Genomic DNA, 20181 nt, shown 5'->3' on the forward strand with positions numbered 1-20181 from the left:
GTGGTGTCGTGTGGGAAAACAAGGCTATTGAGAATCAGAGTCAAAGGTGGAAGAGAAGGTTCAGACTCTCAAGGTGAAGAATATTTAGCAGTTGCTGAACTTTTTTTTTTTTTGGTTGTTTATTCTACTTTTAAATTTTTTTAAGTAATATTTTCCTTGCTCAAGTTCCCAGCCCCAGTCTAACCATGAGAAAAACATCAGATAAAACTGAATTGAAGGACATTCTACAAAATATCTAACCAGTACCTTTCACCAAAAATAAGGAAAGTCGAGAAAACGGACACTGTCCACCAGAGCCAAAGGAGACATGATAAAATATAATGTGGTATCCTACATGGAATCCAGGACGAGAAAAAGGATCTTAAGTAAAAACTAAGGAAATCAAATAAAGTACAGTTTAACTTCAGTTAATAACATATCAATATTGGTTCATTAGTTGTGACAAATGTACAATATTAACATAATATGTTAAGAATAGAAGTTGAATGTAAAGTATATAGAAATTGTCTATACAATATGAGCAACTTTTCTGTAAATCTAAAGCTATTCTAACAGAGTTTACTAAAAAAAAAAAGCATATCTCTTTACAAAAAATAGATAATATTTTCATATTATGTATCATTATGTATCAATGAAGCCAAGGAAGTTGTTTCAATAAATATAAAATAAAAGCACTAGGGTATGCAAAAGTAGTGTTATTAATCAACAGTTTTATTGTTTTTTAGTTTTATATGAAAGAGTGCTGTGATTTACAGTTAAAGATGTTTTAGAGTTTGATAAAATAAGGTAACCATTTTTATGAGATGTCAATGTAGCACATCATAAGACTACTAATAAATTAAGAATAAAATTACCGACAAAACCTAAAACAAAAGAAAACTATGGCCAGGGAAGTATCCATGCATAAATATTATCAATCCTCCTTTGCATCTGCAAGTGTCCACATGCCACACCTGACTATAATCTGTCCTGAATGGGCACACTCCAAATTAAGTACTCCCTTTAGCTTTTAGCATTTGGCAGACAGCTCCTGTGCCTTATTTCATCAACACTAACAGAGTCATGTCTGTTTGAAAAATCCCCTTGAAAAGCCTCCTTGTGTTTGAAGCCCAGGCAGAGAGTTCCACTTACTCGTCAGTCAGTTCTGAAAAAAAAAGAATCTCCGGAAATGTGGCCAGTGGAGGGAATATGCAAACAGAGCTCCAGCCAGGGCCCTGGGCTCTGCAGTCCTACCTTAGCTGCCTTTGCCTAAACCTGCAGACACTGTCCCTGGTGGGCTGGTCCATGAAGGAGAGCCTCACTGAGAAAGAGAGGTGTACAACCTGGCAGGGAGTTGGAATATAAGAAGACAGTAAATGCTAATTGTCTACTCATTTCTTGAAAGGCCACTCATCATTACTTCTGTATTTCAGTGTGATAACCAACCTTACTCCCTACCTGCTCCACCCATTCTCACCTTCCAGTGATAAAATGATAATAATAACACATGGACACCACTCCACCGAATCCGTTTCAGCAATGAGGTATAAAGGATTCATATTTGAACTGCAGTCCACATCCATTCTGAAGCCAAGTTATTAGAAAAGGAGAAGCTCAAGTATGGTTGATGCATCCCTCCAGAGGGTAGTATCAACAGAAAAAACACTTCACCACAAAATACCATAAAGGGACCCTAAAGTAATGACATATTAAAAAATTAGAAAAGCAGCAATGGATAGACTCTACCAACTCAGGAACATCACTGATACCCTTTCAGAAAGTTCGGTGTCCCTTCCGGAAAAACACTGATGGGGCATTTTTCTAGAAAATTGGGGAAAGAGCAATGTCTGCTTAGGTACGTGCAAACTCGTGGTTTTGCAAAGCTTCATGGCAGCCAGAAGTCCAAATAGAAGACAGAGTAGTTAAAAGTCATGTCAGGAGTGCACGAAATTTACTAATTTAACTACGAATATAAAAGTTTATGATCCCAGGGTCCTGGGATCGAGTCCCACATCGGGCTCCCTGCTCGGCAGGAAGCCTGCTTCTCCTTCTCCCACTCCCCATGCTTGTGTTCCTGCTCTCGCTCTCTCTCTCTGTCAAATAAATAAATAAAATCTTAAAAAAAAAGTTTAGTAATTTTTAATGAATCAGTGAGATTAGTAACACTTTGCCCTTAGTTGCACATAAAAATGAAAGTCTATATAATTATGAATCATCACAAATTACTAAAAGCCCTCTTTTAGGGTGTTTCTAAGCCCCTGTGGATGATGTGGTAGGCTGAGCATGACATTGAATCTGGCCCAGACTCAGTCCATGTTTTGTTCATTTCTGTACTTTTAAACATGAAAACCGTAATTACACAACAAATGTTTTCTGAAAGAATAATGAGTATGTTCCTTCATGCCTTTATAGCCTGGGGTGAGAGTAAAGATGGAGGAACGGAGGCTTTTCAAGAAGAAAGGAAAACATGATTAGAAGTTTGGGATATAGCAAAAGCAAAACATCTTTTTTTTTAAAGCCAGTAAACCGTAATCACTGAATTACTCTTTGATAAACCTATCTGTAGAACTATTTTCTTTGAAGTTTTTGCTTATAATTAATATGTGGTTTGTATGTAAGAATTATCCTTCTTTCACCTGAAAAATTTAAAGCAAATTTTAAAGCAAATCCTGCACTGTTCAGTAATTATTTCCATTACAAAATCAGTTGAATACTGAACCAATCCCCACTTTGACAGGACGTTCTGCTATGCCCCTGGGTCTCAGAGGTCTGGCTACTCTCAGGCCCTACCCCCCAAACAGGCTAGGACAATGGTAAGGGCCAAATGGCACCACAGCACAACTGCTAATGCAAAAAGGACTAGGAACAGCCTCCACTGGTGGGATTCTAGAATGTTCAAAGATTCGTTCTGAAGGGAGCTGACAGCTTCCATTGGGGTGTTTGCTCCAGGAGCTGTCGTTCAGACTTGTTTGATGGCAGAAAGGAGAAGCAGCCCCTTATGAGAGTAGTGCGCAGAGCATGGTGGGAAAAGAGAATGAAGCTGTGGTTGGAAGGGAGGATGTAGGGAAGGAAGGGGTGGGCTGAAGGGGTTGGAGGGGGAAAGAGGCCTTTTCCTAAACAAAATAATGTGTACTCCCAGACGCTCCGCTACAGTCCTGCACTCCTCACAGCTTACTGAAAGTCTTGTAGGAAAAATGCATCTTTTCCAGAATGACATTTCAAAGGCACATTCCATGGAAGAAGACATTGCTGGAAACTTTTTCTGAGAGTTTTAATTACAGTGAGGATCAGGCAGGTGATGTGTGGAAAACACACATGTCAGTCAGTGCCAGCTACATTCTCTGCAGGCCCAGTTAATGCAAATAATAATAATCAGAAGATGAAATCCCTATTTTTATAAGCTAGGGGTAAAGTGACATTAAGGACAAAGTATAAAACATTTTCCTTCTTCCACAGTCTCTGTCTCAACTTGTCACAGTATGTATTGTCTATTTAATGTTGCACCTGCAGGTGAGTGCAGACTCTCCCTTCTCCAGAAGCCTGACTGCATGGAACCCTCTCCCATCAGGGTCAGCAGCAGTATTGAAGCCCATTACTCCTGACCTCACCCCCCAGGGCTGAAAAGTCAACTCCCCTTCCCACAGGCCTGCCATCCCAACCCACGGATGCCACAGGATTGCAATCTCTGAACTGAGACAGACTGTGTATCTGAACAGGGGTAGGAGAGGGGCTTGCACCTGCCGAAGAGGCCCATGAATGCACGAGGCAGTGCCAGCTTGTGCAAGGACTGCTGCAGCCACGTTCTGCCGGACGTCACCAAGGGGGCGTGCACATCAAAACCTCCCTGCATTCACCCCCAAGTCTCTCCTGAAAGCAAAGGGCAGCAGTAGTCCCTGAGTCTGGGTTGGGAGAGGAAGGCCTAGCAGCAGGAGCAGGAGGAGACCAGGCTTCGAACCAAACCAGAGGAGGGGCTGGGAGATGGGCACACAGGAGCCCAGGCACCAAGCCCTCAGTACATACACCTCTGGCTCATCTGACCTCACAAAGAAAGCACAACAGCAAAGCATTCAACTTCTAATGCAGGGCCCTTCTGAGTGCACTGGTCACATGCCCACAAAGTCAGCCCTGACCTGCCCCCAACTATCCCCACAGACTGACCCCAACTGTGATGTACCAGGTCGCTCTTAATTTCCCACGGTCCTGGCATCCAGTCTGGAGCATCTCATTCAGCCACTGTCCCAAGATAACCCTGCCTTACTTTCCAGCTCTGACAAATTATCTCCCAGACACTGGAAACACTTAATAAACTATTTCTCTTACCCACTTGCCCCCACAGCCAGTCCACATCCTTTTCTAGTTTAGCAGACCTGTTAGACATTAAAATTGTTGACTTTATTGCCTGTAGTTTTTTCCCTTGCCTGTGTTTTGTATGTGCACCCCACAGAGAAATTCAGTGTGGGGTGTTGTCTGCGAACCGGTCTAAGGTTTGGCAAGGGCTTGCTTTTGAAGGGGAGACTGTAGTGCGCACATTTTCCAGTGAGTTTATCACTCCGTTATTATCTCTACAGGAAGTACTATAAAAAAATCAGGACTTCGTTTGGATAGTTTTCATTTAAATAATAAAAGCTAGGTCACATTAGCTATCCGGTAAAAAGCCAAAGCCTTCAAATCAAGCAGGGTTGTTTCTTTCTTTTTAAACGCTTTAGTCGACATCACATCACCACGTAGGGGGAGGGGGTCAAGAATAATCCCCACAAGAGGGGTTTTTACATAGGGTTCAAAGGACACAATACTCACGTGCCATGGGGAAAGTGTGACGGTATGGTGGTCAAATAAAGGCACAGGCTCTGGAGCCAGGCTGCCACTTAGAGATTTCTCAACTCCTCTGGGATTTACTGTCTTCACTGGGAAGAGGAGGATTTTAATAACTTGTGCTTCCCACGGTAGCTGTGAGGATGTAACCTCTGTGAAGCCCTTGGCCCAGCACATTATAGGTGCTCAACAACATTAAATCATCAGTAGACAGGTTGGTGAGAAAGCCTACTCTGGCATTTGATGAGCAATCCTCTGCGCCCAGCCTTCTGAATGGAATTCACAGAGCCAAACCTGTAGTGAACTTCTTCTTGATTTTCTTCCTCTTTTCTCATTGAGGAGTGTCCCCAGTTGCAGGAGAAAAGGCGAGGCTACCAGCTTGGAATCAGATGGTGAAAGACTTGGGGTCCATGCTAAGAATTCAAGGCTTTCTCTCAAGTATATATTAAGCATATAATTTTTAACTGAACTGGGACACTTGAGAGAAAGGGGAGGAGTATTAATTGTGTCAGAACAACAGGTGTAAGCTAAAGCTGTGCCTAATAAATAGGGTAGGGCCAATGCATTAACCCAGTTGGATACTTTCTTTTTTTTTTTTCTCCCAGAGATTACCACTCTGGACCAACAGAGAGGTTTTATTTTGTTGACTGGAAGACTCTCCAGCAAACCTCCAATCAAACTCTGGGTAGTCAGCTCCTATACCCAGAGATCTATTGACGCTGATTGTGGAATACACGAGGGAAGGTAAGACTCAGCTCTGGCCCCAAGGACTTCACTATATAGCTGGTCAGAGAGGACACAAATGAAGACAAAACAAAACAAACAAAAACAGGGAACAATCCAAAACAACATAACCAAACGCTGGCCTGCACGACATAACACTTCAAATATGATCCTTAAGTGCCAGGCATTAAATGCCCAGGGAAAGGAAAACTTGTAAGGAAATAAGTGGGCCATTAGGAGACTGGGATTTGATTGTATTCCTTAATTGTGAGATGTATTCCTAAAAGTAAAGGAAATTTTGAAGTCTACATATGATCTTGTATATCTATTCCCACATAACCCTCCAATTAATCCTTCTACTAGCAGCTGTCTTTCCTTTTAAGGTATTTTAACAGCAAGCCTCTGGCAACAAATCTGGGATAGAGTATACTTTTGTTTTGGTCCATGACCAAAGGGCCATAAGCTATGTTGGGGAACCTCTTTCAATATAATTAGTAAACTTTCTGAAGTTCCTTACTCAGCTAGTAAGTGGCAGGTCCAAGGTTTGAACTTTGAACTTTTTTTAAAGTTAGATTTTGGTCTCAGTGAGCTGTGCAAGACATATGAAAAAAAATTGTCATGCTTTATATTGAAATATTATAAATTTATTTTATTTCCAAGAGAAGATAAACTTTGAAACAGTTTATTATTTGGTGAGGTCAGGAAGACCATGAAAACATTATAGTTGAATCCAAGAGAAAAATAGAACTTTGAAAAGATGTTATCTGTATCAGAACATGGTGAGATGGTCATCTATTATGAAACCAGGCCTTTCTGGTGTCAACTCATGGCAGATTATTTAAATAATGGCATAATCATTTATTAAGAAATTGATACCCGCTAGGCCAATTTCTTTAAAAATCTCTTTTGAAGCTTACTTAAGCTCTGCTAAATTTTGCACCTCAGAAGAAAATCAAGTGATTGTGAGATTCCTATTTTTTTAATGAAAATTTTGGATTAATCTTGAAGATTCAAAGCCAAATGCTCCCCAACTGGGAAAACGATTTCCAGAGAAGGAATTAAGAGGTCATTCTGAAAACAGTTCTCAACAGAAGAGGAAAATCCATCTTAAATGTGACCTACCACTGCTTCAGACTTCCTGGGTCTCTCTCCCTTGCCTCTCTGCCATTCGTTCCTTTATTCACTGCGACAACACTGGAGGTAAAAACGGAAACCCTCTAGGGTGTCCTTAACTCCTAGGGGTTTTCTATCTGGATAGAGCATAGGAGAACACAAGACCCACAAAAATAAAAACAAATAGCCATTTATTTAGAACGATGGTAAAAGAAAATACTCAGCCTTTAGGATATACATAGGGAGGGACATAATTGTTGACTGCCTTGGCCAGAAGTGGCCAAGTGGGGAGCAGAGGAGGTAGGGCTTAACAGACAGGGAGCTCATAACAAATAGAGATGGTGATGGTGGTGGAACAGGTGGGGGAAAACAAGTTTTAAGGACACAGTAGGTGCTTTACATATTTTAACTCATTTAACTTATTTAACTTAATTCGTTAGGTAGCCGATGGCTCCTTCCAGAACATATGGCCTTTTTTCCCTATTTGTTTGGAAAGACATTATAGAAGCAACATATCAGGGGCTTATGAACTGTCTATTGTAGAAGAACAGATAAAGTGCCCAAAGTTTTAGAGCCAGTAGAGTGTTTCAGAGCTCAGTTTCTAGAGCCAGACTTCCTGGGTTCAAACCTTGGACCTGCCACTTACTAGCTGAGTAAGGAACTTCAGAAAGTTTACTTAAAACTCTTGGAGATCCATTTCCTTACATGTAAAAGTGAATAAGACTACTCTGGCATAATTAGCATCCCCGATGTACATTTGGGGACTGCCTTGTATTCATTGCTTGCTGCTATCTTGCTATCTCCCCTCACACCCTCTTGTTAAAGATCATTAATCCTTGAGTATTCGGTCAACGGAGAGAGGGACTGAGCTGGTTGCTATGGCTGCCACTTCATCTTTTCCTGCCTTTAGTTTATCCTGCTCCTCTTTCACGACTTGTCAAGCTAATTAATTCCCTCTATAATTCTTCAATTATTTCCAACGTCCACTTCCAGCTATTTTTTTTCGGTGAATCCACCACCACCTTCCTTGGGACACTTACAATAAAAATTCATTTCTTTTTGTCATTAAGGTGATATATTTACTCTTCAGTGTAATAAATGGCAATCTCCATTACCTTACATTTCATCCCACTTCCATAAAAATGAGTAGAGCAGGCTTAGACATTTTTATGAAAAAGCTACTGAAGAAAACCATTGAAATTCAAAAGTTTGCAATGCTGAAAGAAAAAAATTATGCATTTCCTCTTGCTTTCTATACAAATGTAAAAACTAAGGGTAAAACGTGTATGGGGGTAGAACAATTGTAAAATTTGTGTGGAACCACAGAAGACCCCAAATAGCTAAAACAATCTTGAGAAAGAAGAACAAAGCTAGAGGTATCATGCACGCTTATTTCAAACTACATTACAAAGCTATAGCAAGCCAAACAGTATGGTATTGGCATAAACACACATATAATCAGTGGAACAGAATCACAACCCCAAAATAAACTCACACATACAGAGTCAATTAATTTATGACAAAGGAGTGAAGAATACATAATGGAGAAGGGATAACCTCCTCAATAAGTGGTGTTGAGAAAACTGGAGAGCCACATGCAAAAAAGAATGAAACTTGACCACTATCTCACAAAAATTAACTCAAATGGATTAAAGACTTGAACATAAGCCCTGAAACCATAAAACTCCTAGAAGTAAATATAGGCAGTAAGCTCTATGACCTTTGTCTTGGCAATGATTTTTTGGATTTGATGCCAAAAGCAAAGGCAACAAAAACAAAAGTAAACAAATGGACTACCTCAAACTAAAAACAAAGGAAACCATCAACAAAATGAAAGGGCAACCTACTAAATGGGAGAAAATATTGGTAAGTCATGTATCTGATAAGAGGTTAATAACCAAAGTATATAAAGAGCTCCTAATGCAGCAGCAAAAACAGACAACCCAATTAAAAATGGCAGAGGACATCAACGGGTATTTTTCAAAAAAAGATAAACAGAAGGCCAACAGACACATGATTAGATGCTCAGCATCACCAATCAGGAGGGAAATGCAAATCCAAACTATAATGAGAGATCACCTCACACCAGTCAGAATGGCTAGCATCAAAAAGGTGAGAAATAACAAGTATTGGTGAGGATATGGAGAAAAAGGAACCCTCGTGCACCATGGGTGAGAATGTAAATTGGTGCAGTCACTGTGGAAAATAGGATGGAGGTTCCTCAAAACATTAAAAATAGAACTACCATATGATCCAGCAATTCCACTTCTGGGTATTCATCTGAAGAAAATGAAAACACTAACTCAAAAAGATCTATGCATCCCCACACTCACTGCAGCATTCTTTACAGCATCTAAAACATGGCAACAGTCTAAGTGTCCATCAGTGGATGGATACACACACACACACTCTCTCATAAGAATATTATCCAGCCATAAAAAAGAATGAAATTTTGCCATTTCCAACAATGTGGATGGACCTTGAAGGCATTATGTGAAGTGAAGTAAGTCACACAGAAAAAACAAACACTGTATGATCTCATTTATAAGTTTAGATATATCTCAAACAAAAACAAAACCAAGTTCATAGATATAGAGAATAAATTGGTGGTGGCTGGGGGCACAAAGGGAGACCAAGTGAGTGAAAGGGGTCAAAAGGTACAACAAACTTCCAGTTATAAAATAAACAAGTCATGGGAATACAATGTACAGCATAGTGACTATAGTTAATAATAATGTACTGCATATTTGAAAGTTGTTGATTGAGATCTTAAAAATCTTCATCACAAGAAAAAAAATTTTTGTAAGTATATATGGTGACAGATGTTAACTAGACTTCTTGTGATAATTTCTCAGTATATACAATACCAAATCATTATGTTTTACACCTGAACCTAATTTGTCAATTATATCTAAATTTAAAAAAAAACACAATCTTGTAGGGGATATTCGTAATCTATGGGAATATAAATTGCATTTTAGACATACAACATATATTGTTCTGGATCATTATAAATAACTTTATTCAAATTTTTAGAATCGATTTTCCCCATGGTATAAAAGTGAGAAATTTCAGATTAAGAAACTGATGATTAAATTTTGACCTAAACTTGCTGAGATAAAATTACCATCAGTTTAGTAACTGAAACAGTGTCATGCTTTTATTTTTATCTATGTTTAATAGAATAGGTCAAAATTCTTACCATGCTCTTGTTAGAAATTGCTTCACTAGATTAAGACAGTGGAAAAGTGAAATTTAGTGATGAAAAATCCTTTCAGCTCTATCTTTTCAGGATTCATCTCATTCTCCTTTAGAGGCCACAGCTATGGAATTCTATGAGTCACGTGAAGACTCAATTCCCCAAAGGACACAAAACAGGAAATGCCCCTTAATGATTAAAAGATGATCATGACTACAGGAGAGAAGTGTGTATATCGAGGGTACTGTGTCATAGTCTTAAAATTTTGCCACTTCTTTAGTTTCTTTATGTTGGGAATTGTCCCTTCTAAGGAAACATTTATTAGGTACGATAAAGAGATGAGTTTGGTAACATCTTTTTAGTTACTGACAGCTTTGTTAAAACATTATACCTCTACAATTTTCCTGCCTGCCCCCTGCCCCCAAATAAAACAAAACAGAAAACAAAACCACAGGACCTGCACTTAGACCAAGGTTTTCAACCTAGCACTAAATCTTAGAGCAAACCAGAACTTTAGTGGTGATTGAGCCCCATTTGTTATTAGCAATTGAGACAAACCTCAGAAAGGTTAGATAAATTATCCAAGACCACTCACCATGTTATAAAATCAACTGACAAAATTTATAAAACCTACTACTCTGTACTAGGGTTTAATTAGATTTTATTCATAATCTTCACAACCCTCCTGAAAGATTATTCTGTATTTTACATGAAAGAAATGAAGCAGAGAAGTTACATGACTTACCCAAAAATTTCCGCCGTTAGTTGTATTGAATTTGAACCCAGGTCTGCCTGGCTCAAAAGTACATACATACTCTTTCCCCACATCATGCTGCTTCTCTGGGTAGAGGTGGACCTGTCCTAGAACGAACACGTTAGCATTCTGGGCCAGGCTCCTTCCAGTGCAGGCCATCTACAGAGCAGTTAGTACTGTGTCCTCCTGCTAGCAAGCTCAGAAATCACTCTAAGGAACCAGCAGCAAGACGGCGACTCGGGAGAGCGGCCGAGAGACCCCTGGCTTCGGGCGAGGAGCTCGCCCTATTAGAGCAGTGAGTGTGAGAGTTAACAGTTGTGAGAACAAGACAAGAAATTTGCCCTCTTAAATCCCGTTGAGTCCTAACACCTGGTTGGAAGACTAATTCTTTAGTCAGATTTTGTGGTAGAGATAACTATAGGATTTATTTTTAATTCAAGCTTTTCTTGCAGTAAGAATACTGAAATAACTCCTTAACTTGCACTACATAATTGATGGAATAAAACTCTTTCCTGCCCATGTGATACTGATTAAAGTCTTTTTAGATGTCAAGTGAACATCATAAAGTGTGAGTCTATAAAGATTCAAAGTCAGAAAATTCTCATGTTTTACTTTATTGGACATTTGCAAAATTACCAACAGCTCAATTTAAAAGTAACAAAGCAATGGCTGGATGTGTAAACCAGAAATGAGAACATTCATGGTATGGGTTTAAAAAAAGGATATAGGAATCTAGATCTACTAAATATGAATCATGTTTTATCACATCATTGCAAGACTCTCATGGCCATTAATAATTATTCATAGTCACCTGGGATAATAGTACTTTTTCTACTGCTCCAATTAATCTAAAATTTTAGAAGATATTGCTGAAATAAATTTTTTGCAGAAGTTCTATATGAATCATATTTTCCAAAATAGCAAGAGGGAATATTTTTTTCAGTTTTATATGTAAGACCAGTATGTAACTTTTGAAAATGCCTCTTTCAATAGATAGACCAATATTAAAATAAATACAGAAATACAAGTGATTACTCAGGAAGAAAGTTTTAGTCCACCAGTCACTAAAGGCTAACTTGAATATTTCTGAATGATCAACAGCTTCTCATTTCAATGGTGGAAATCTTTTAAACATATCATACAGGTGAAATGTGTCACAATGTGGCACTTAATATTGTTTAGAAAATGAAAATAAGTTTGTCTGTGTCTAGCTTAGTGTAACTGAACAACTACTATCTTATTACAGAAGAGGAGAGGCTTTAAGTGATGATTTTTTTCAAAAAGGAATAATTCTTTGCTATTGTAGAGTAGCTTGCACTCAAGGGATTTCAACTCATCACTTGATAATCATGAATTCACAAATGCACCCACAGCACATCTGTGAAAAATAGACATTATTGCTATTTTACAGATGAACAGAATTGAGACTTGAGATCATACTGGTAAACTGGTGGGAGAGAGAATTGAGACACAAATTTCAAGTGTATAGTTTGTGACACTCAGTATAATGGTTCCTCAAAGATAGCTCAAATTCTAATCCCCAGAACCTATAAATATGTTTGGTACTATGACAAAGGAGAATTAAAGTTACAGATATAAATACAGTCGCTAATCAGCTGATCTTAAAATAGGGAGAACATCCTGGATTATCCAGCTGGGCTCAATATAGTCACGAGGATCTTTTGAAGTAGAAGGGGGAGGCAGAAGATGAATTCAGAACGATGTGGAATGAGAAACACTTGACTCACTCTTGTTGGCTTGAATGTGGAAGGGGAATGTGGCAGCCTCTAGAAGCTGCAAAAAGCAAGGAAACAGATTTTTCCCTCAGAGCCTCCGGGAGAGTATGTAACCCTGCCCACACCTTGATGTTCGCCCAGAGAGAGCCAGTTGGCCTCTGACATACAGAACTGTAAGATAATAAATCTGTGATGTTTTAAGCCACCAAATTCGTGGTAATTTGTTATAGCAACAATCAAAAATTAATAGCTGCTTAATCAATTAGGAGCAATTAATATAAAACAGTCATTAAGAAAGACTATAAATAATAAACTAAAGCAACCAAAGAATAATTTAACTTGGAAATGCAAGTCCATTTTGAAGTAAAAAAAGTAGAAACACACAGATTCTTTGGCATAAAGAAAGATGGAAAAGGAAAGATGTGAGAGGATTTTTTTTTTCCTCTTCCACTGGACTACTAGAAGAGAAAGGAAATTATAAAAAGAACACATTTATCTAAAGGATGAGGTAACAGTTTTTAAAAGTCTACTTGGAATAGCCTTCCAGGAGAAGTTTTGGAATCTCTGTCCCTAGAGATAACTTTAAGATACACAGTGATGTATTTTATCTACGCTGGATGGCTTAGATATATACTTGCCTGATGACAAGGGCCTAGACGAGACAATCTCTCGTGGCCTCCTCCGGCCAAAATATTCTACACAGACTTGAGTCCGTTCAATTCAGCACAATTATTTACTGCCTATTTACTCAATGTAAATCATTTTGCTATGAATAACCAAAGAATAGCATAAACCCTGACTTCAAGAAATTCAGTTTAATAGTGAACCAAGGTAAACAGCCAACACTATGCAGGCTAGGCAGTGAGAAGAATCATAAGGGTTGGGTACATGAAATATTGACTAAACCTCATTAGATATATAAAAATCAATGCACTCTTATTGATCATAAAACAATATTATAGGTCACCACTGGAGACTCTCAGAGCACCAATTTATTACAATAAGAATTTATCCCAACCTTCCTAAAATTCTATATAAGGAAAATTTAAAAAAATAAACTATTGTAGAATTTCAGCTAAAAAAGGCAGAATGATAGATTATATCTAGACTGTGTCTAGAATGTATCTAGAATATAAAAATTACCATTTTAGAAGCCCTGTATAAAATAATGGATCTGAGAAATAATCAGCAATGGATCTGGGCAATAATCAGCAATAGATGCGAAAGCTATTAAGTGATAATTTGATGGTGAATTTTATCATGGAGGGATCTGACTGAGATCACCTAAACACACCAAACAGTCTTAACATCACTGAGCATGACATTAGCCATTTATGTGTCTCTTTTCGTGAGTTGTTAGGAAATAATAGTGCCATCTATATTCTTTTTTTTTTTAAAGGAACCAGGGCTCCTTTTTTTTTTTTTAAAGATTTTATTTATTTATTTGAGAGAGAGAATGAGAGACAGAGAGCACGAGAGGGAAGAGGGTCAGAGGGAGAAGCAGACCCCCTGCTGAGCAGGGAGCCCGATGCGGGACTCCATCCAGGGACGCCAGGATCATGACCTGAGCCGAAGGCAGTCGCTTAACCAACTGAGCCACCCAGGCGCCCAGTGCCATCTATATTCTTTCACCCAATAAGCTGTATCCAAATTTAGCACAGCTTCCAAATCGACGTATTTTTTCATGGGTAATACAGGACAGAGAGGAACCAGTTAAAAATTACAGAATGGAAGCAACCAGTCAAATGCACAATGTGGACCAGGATGTATGAGCCAAGTATTCCAGCAAATCAGTGACATTTAAGAAGGGAGGAAAGAGAGAATTGTTACAGGACAAAAGAGACTTGAGACATAACAACCAAATGTAACATGGATACCTTGTTCCGATCCTGATGCAAAAAAGAAACAACTCGAAGAAGGCATTTTTAAGATCAGCAGAGAAATTTAAATATGGACTAGGTATCAAATGATATGGTAAGATTATTATTATAATGAGATAAAGGCATGGCATTACTCAAAATATTTCTCATCTGTTAGAGATGCATACTGAAGTGTTCGCAGACTTAAAAACACAGTATCCAGTTATGCTTTAAAATCCTGTAATAAAAAATTATGTGTATGAAGAATACATGGAACAGGATCAGCAAAACAGTGATCTGTTTTCAAGGTGCATGATGAAACATGAGGGTCATTGTAATATTTTCTCTCCTTAGATGTTTGAACTTTCCATAATAAAAAAATTTAAAGGACGACAACAACAGTAAGTAAATAAAAGTATGCTGGGTCCATCTGATTATCCCTCATCACTGAGCTACTGAAACCTTTGTATATTTATACCAGAATTTTTCTTTCCTTTTTTGCACACATTTTTCACTAGCAATCTGACTTCTTGCCCTTTAAGATTGGACACTTTTCACCTCTGATGGAAAGGAAGTTTACAATTGACCAAATTCTCAATCGAAATAACCAAGGGGAAAAACTATCATAAATAAAATATTACTTCTGATGCTCAATAAATAAAGGAGCAGTGGACCTGCCTCTGTTTGTGTATGGGGTGAGTATATAGCTTCCAGGCATTTTTTGTAGTAAAGAGTGAATGTGGTGGGGGAATATTTGCAAAATTTCAAATTCTTTGGTTTACATGGTTAGGGTTGGTGTTGTAACATTGGTCAAAAGTGTGTAATTCTCAAATTTTTTTTGGCAACAAACTGTAATGTGTTTGTTTTAAAACAATTATCTTAGGTAAAATGTAGTCTAGACGTTTAATTAATAATGTTACTCTCCTGTCTGATTTTAGAGTACAACAGACTTCTCTATGAGGAGCAAGGGGCTGCAGGACAAAATATATTTCTCTTCAAATGTTCCCTGCTTATACGCATGAATGCTGGATCTGATCTACGATAGGGCAAGTGACAGGGTTAAACATGGCAACTTCATGGAAAGGCTCTTCAGCAATAATCCTAGCAGTGGAGCAAAATACAAATCTCATCTGAGACATCAGAAAGCCTTTGAACGCATTCATAATAGATGATCCCCTTTTCAAAAATATTATCCTTTTAAAAAAAAGGTTTTATTTTTGCAAATAATTTTTCTGAACAAGGCTTAAAGATGCTTACATCCTCAAATTACATTGTTAATGGGATTAAAATCATTTCCAAAGAAATGTAAAATTTTATCATACCTGCAAAAGCTTTTCATTTTTTAATCTTTTTAAATTTTAAAAAATGTAATATATTTTATTTTCTTTTTTAAAGATAGCTTCTCATGAAGTTGTTATTTTCCACCAGAAGAATGTAAAGACAGAACAGGGATGGGCACCTGGGTGGTTCAGTCAGTTAAGTCTGCCTTCGGCTCAGGTCATGATCCCAGGGTGCTGAGATCGAGCCTTGCATCGGACTCCCTGCTTGGCAGGAAGCCTGCTTCTCCCTTTCCCACTCCCCCTGCTTGTATTCCCTCTTTCGCTGTCTCTCTCTCTCTGTCAAATAAATAAATAACATCTTAAAAAAAAAATGGAGGAAAAGTAATCCAAATAAACAGGCTATGTTACAGAGATCTAAACCAGGCACTTTAACTTACTTTTCCTTAGGCAATTTAAGTTCTCTGGTCAAGGATTGTAAGGATAACGGCAATGAAGGTGATTATCTCTGTGGTACACGCGAGTTTGCATTCTGTATTGTTTCCACACAAAGCACTGCGCTATCTAGGTTACAACAATTATGTAAATGATTTGTAACTTTGGCATTTGGTTTGGCTGAGATGTAGAAGAAAGTGTGCTTGCCTTTAAGATTTATAGTTCACGCGGTACCCATTACCTGTTACTCTCTTCTTCCCACGCCTGAAACCCAAACATCTTACCGACTACAGCCTCCGTGAATTTCCCTTCCGCTGGAAGAGGGAAGTACTGGTTTGGTGACAAGTTGCTGCCATATCCCAGGAGAAAACCTTCTAGTTTTACATTTGGATTTGGACGTAGGAACTTCAAGAGGATGGAGTCGCTTGTGGTATTGATGTGGACTTTCAGGCTTGGCCTTTTACCTAAAGATGGGAACACAAAATACAGGGCTGTTATTTTACCACTTCAGCATCCCAGGGCAAATTCGGGGCAAAGGTTAGTTGCTAGAGGCACTGTTATTAGAAAGCATGCTATCTACTTAGCTACTCAATATTCCAACACATACACCCAAACTGCTAAAGCACGGGTAATTTTGAGATCCAAAAACCCAAACTAAATAACACAGAAAGCAGTACAGAACACAAAGTAAAATCTTAGGGCTTAATATTTGGTAATTTATTATTGAGTAGGTAGATGGGATTTAAGGCTATTTTGGTTATCCAATAGTCAAAACCTTCATTGGATATATACTGTCTGGGAATGTTCAAAGGATCTGAAATTTCTTATTAGTAAACTTAACTACTGCACTTTGAAAACCCCAGCCTCATCAATGCTGCCCTCCAGCTGTATCTCCAAAAGACAGAAATTGATATGTAGAGTTGGAAACAAAGGGACACGGGTTGGGGGGGATCAGCTTAGGGAGAATAGGGAGTTCTGAGAGAGTTGATAAATGGAGGAGAAAGATCTTTAGGTCTATTTGGGGCCTGCAGGGTCAATGAGACAACTACATGGAGATGACCCACAGGAGGTTGAATAATCAAGTGTGATGCTCAGGACTAGAACACAGATCCATCTGGACATCATCAGTTTCTAAATAATCATTGGATGAACTTTCCCAGAGAGATTGTGCAGAATGAGGAGAGAAAACTTAAATTTTCAAGGCTTTTTTTTTTTTTTAACTATGTAGGCCACAGGGGCAGATTATCACCCTAACCAGAAGTCTTGACCAAGCAGTGAGTAAACAACATTGTCTTTTGTCTTTGGGACCAGAAGGAGCGGAGTTCAAATGCCAGCTCTGTAACTTAATTATCAGTGGGGCCTTTGGCTACTCACTGAACATACTTGACCCTGAATTTCTTGATTTGTAAATTATGAATACTGGATAACAATGTCCACTTTGATGGGTTGTTTACAAAGATTAATGCAAATGGCACTGTCTAAAAGCTGGCACATAGTAATTGCTCAATAATTGGTTACTTAATGAAGGCCATCCATAACCTTTTAGCCACAAGACAGAAATCCAAAATGGCTTTGTAAGATTTTTTGTAAATTCATATTAAACTAATTTGGTAACAAAACCCAATCTGAACCATATGAGGCCACTAAGTATTTCTCAAATCTCACTGAATAGTCTGTGTAATTATTCACATGTTTAATTGTAGGAATATTAACATGTTTAATTAAGGGGTGCTAGCCAAGCCTCCACTGAAGAGGTCTAGACAACCTAGTACATTTCTAAAATCCAAAGATTTTCTGAATTCTAAAACATGTCTGGCCCCAAGAGTTTTAGATACGAGATTGTAGATCTCAATTATTTTCTTTCTTTATTCTACAGAGATTTAATATTTTTAGAATATTTTACCCATTGGAAAGATGGCATTTATTAATTTAGTAATCCACATTTGATTTCTCATGATTCAAAGATTTATATTGCATTAATACCAGTCAGTACCTCTGAACAGCATGGCTTCCCCAAGTCATCACAATAAATTTATACTATTCCAGTCAAAATTAGCCTGGCCTGCTTTAATATAGTTACATAAAAGGATTCCAATAGGCCTTTGAAAAAGTACAGAGAGCCCCTTCTTGGATACCAAGTTATGGGAACCACTGTCTTACCTCAGCTGCCAATACTACTATTTCCAGGTATGTACATAGTTCTTTATACTTCCAAGAATTTGATGAAATTTCCATAAACTTCTAGATTCTCAAATTGCCATTCCTACATTTCTGGTAAAATTGAAATCCAGAGATATTAGGTGGTTTATCCAAGTCCAAGGAAGATTCATCTCGTCTAGCTCACCTAGTGCAATTCTCTCATATCACAAACAATGAAATTGAGGGCAGCCAGTTCTCTCTGTCACTCTGCAAGTTAAGTGCAAGGTCAAAACTGGATCTCAGTTCACACCAAGCTGAACTTCTTGCTCTGTTTTTATTTATTTTTCAAAAAAATTTTTTAAAGATTTTATTTATATCTGATAGAGAGAGAAAGAGCGTGCACGTGCGCACAAGCATGGGGAGCGGCAGGCAGAGGGAGAGGGAGAAGCAGGCTCCCTGCTGAGCAAGGAGCCCAACGTGGGGCTCCATCCCAGGACCCCGGGATCATGACCTGAGCTGAAGGCAGACGCTTGACCAACTGTGCCACCCAGGCGCCTTCCTGCTCTGTTTTTATTGAGAACGTCATCATTAGCTAATAGAGTAAGGAGTGGCCAACCCCCCAGACCATAATGCTCAAATTGATGCTAACTGCTAATGTTTTGTCCCAATTTCGTTAGCTTTTGATGAGGGGATTTATACTTCAGCTATGACACAGATTTTGTCCAAGCCAATTTTTCCCTTCTTAGTTAGGTGCCTAGATTAACCCTAGAGTCACTCCACTACCTTCGAATGTTATTAGGTCCCAGAGTAAATTAAAACACAGCTGGCCTGTTTCCAACCTCTTGTTGGGAAGCAGAGAATAAGGAATCTTGGTGTACTTAGGCTGCACTCATTTTTAACTAAGAGCCAAGAGTCACAGCATCATCACATTAGACCTTTGCTCATAGATTTTGGCCTGATGTACCACATTACTCTTCCACTTGGAAAGTGGAAAGGATCATGGCACCAAGTGAGGAAAAGGAAGACTGTAAACAGAATTACTGACCAACAAAAGTGGAAGTGTTCTCATTTCCTCCACATGGGAATTTTCATGACTCCAGTCTTTTTCCCTTTCGTTCATGATTTATGTCAGCAAATACATCAAGATCATGTAACTTTTTGAATGAATTGGCATCTAGCTGACCTACTTTCTCCAAAATTCTAATTCATACTACTTTCTGGAGCTAAACTTTTAAAAGTCTTGAAAAAGAGAGAAAGATGCACACAGACAAATCATACCTCAAAGCAGCATCACAAACTTAATATTTTAAGACTATCATCCCAATTGCTTATTTGAAGCTCGAAGTTCACGTCCCTTCATTATCCTGGCACACATTACTTCTTCCTTTATTACTTCTCAACATGTCTTATTTCTTTTTGGCCAGTATAATCTTCTCACATTCTGCAGTGCACTTTCACCTATGCTCACATTGTCACCCAGTATGGATTCCCTCTATCTTATGTTTGTCTTCTCTACACCCCTTCACCCACTCAATCACTATACCATTGGTCTTTTCAGTGCTCAGCAAAAAGGTTAAGCAATTTTTGCCCTTTCAATCTGATTAAGTTTGTTAAGCATTCCTTCAAATGAATGTTTGGACTAGTATTCAATTTTACACTCCTGGACAATTCTCCTGATATTTTAGGGCATATCTCCATGCATCCTATAATAATTTTTAATCTTTGATAAGTTATTCTTCATCCTGAGTAATTCTAGTTTAATGGTTTGGAACACTAGTCATGTGATGACAGTTCTCTTTCAATGTTAGCATGAAAACCTCTGGTGAATGCCATAAGGTAGAGTTAATAGAAAAATAATATAGCATGATACGAGCTTAACTAGGAAAACATTTATAAGCAAAATGGCAGATATGTTGCCCAGAAAAGCCCAGGAGTACAGAGTAATAAAAGTACTAGAAAAACATTTTACTGTGTCTTGTGAGAAATAAAGCCTAGGCCAATCAAGAGTGAGACAAAATAAAAAATGTGAACGTTCCAGGAAAACACCACCATTATGGCTGAGAAAAAGATTGCACATTGGTAAAGTAGAACTTTGGATCTAGGACAGTTGTTTCTAATCCTCTTTTTGCAACATCCTAGGGTGTCTCTAAATAGT

At 38.3% G+C, this 20181-nt stretch overlaps 1 protein-coding gene across 10 annotated transcripts in view; it reads right to left on the bottom strand.

Annotated features, from left to right (window-relative positions):
• The window catches only part of LOC110582342 (ABI family member 3 binding protein), a 243312-nt gene that overhangs the window by 165171 nt on the left and 57960 nt on the right, over positions 1 to 20181 (bottom strand). For all 10 annotated transcript variants that reach the window (XM_044919605.1, XM_044919617.1, XM_044919613.1 and 7 more), the window contains exon 2: positions 16172 to 16351. In XM_044919605.1, the coding sequence (XP_044775540.1) occupies positions 16172 to 16351 (180 nt within the window). The remainder of the gene's footprint in view (positions 1 to 16171; positions 16352 to 20181) is intronic.

The sequence above is a fragment of the Neomonachus schauinslandi genome, chromosome 1 (genome assembly GCF_002201575.2).
Source record: "Neomonachus schauinslandi chromosome 1, ASM220157v2, whole genome shotgun sequence".
NCBI classification, from domain to species: Eukaryota; Metazoa; Chordata; class Mammalia; order Carnivora; family Phocidae; genus Neomonachus; species Neomonachus schauinslandi.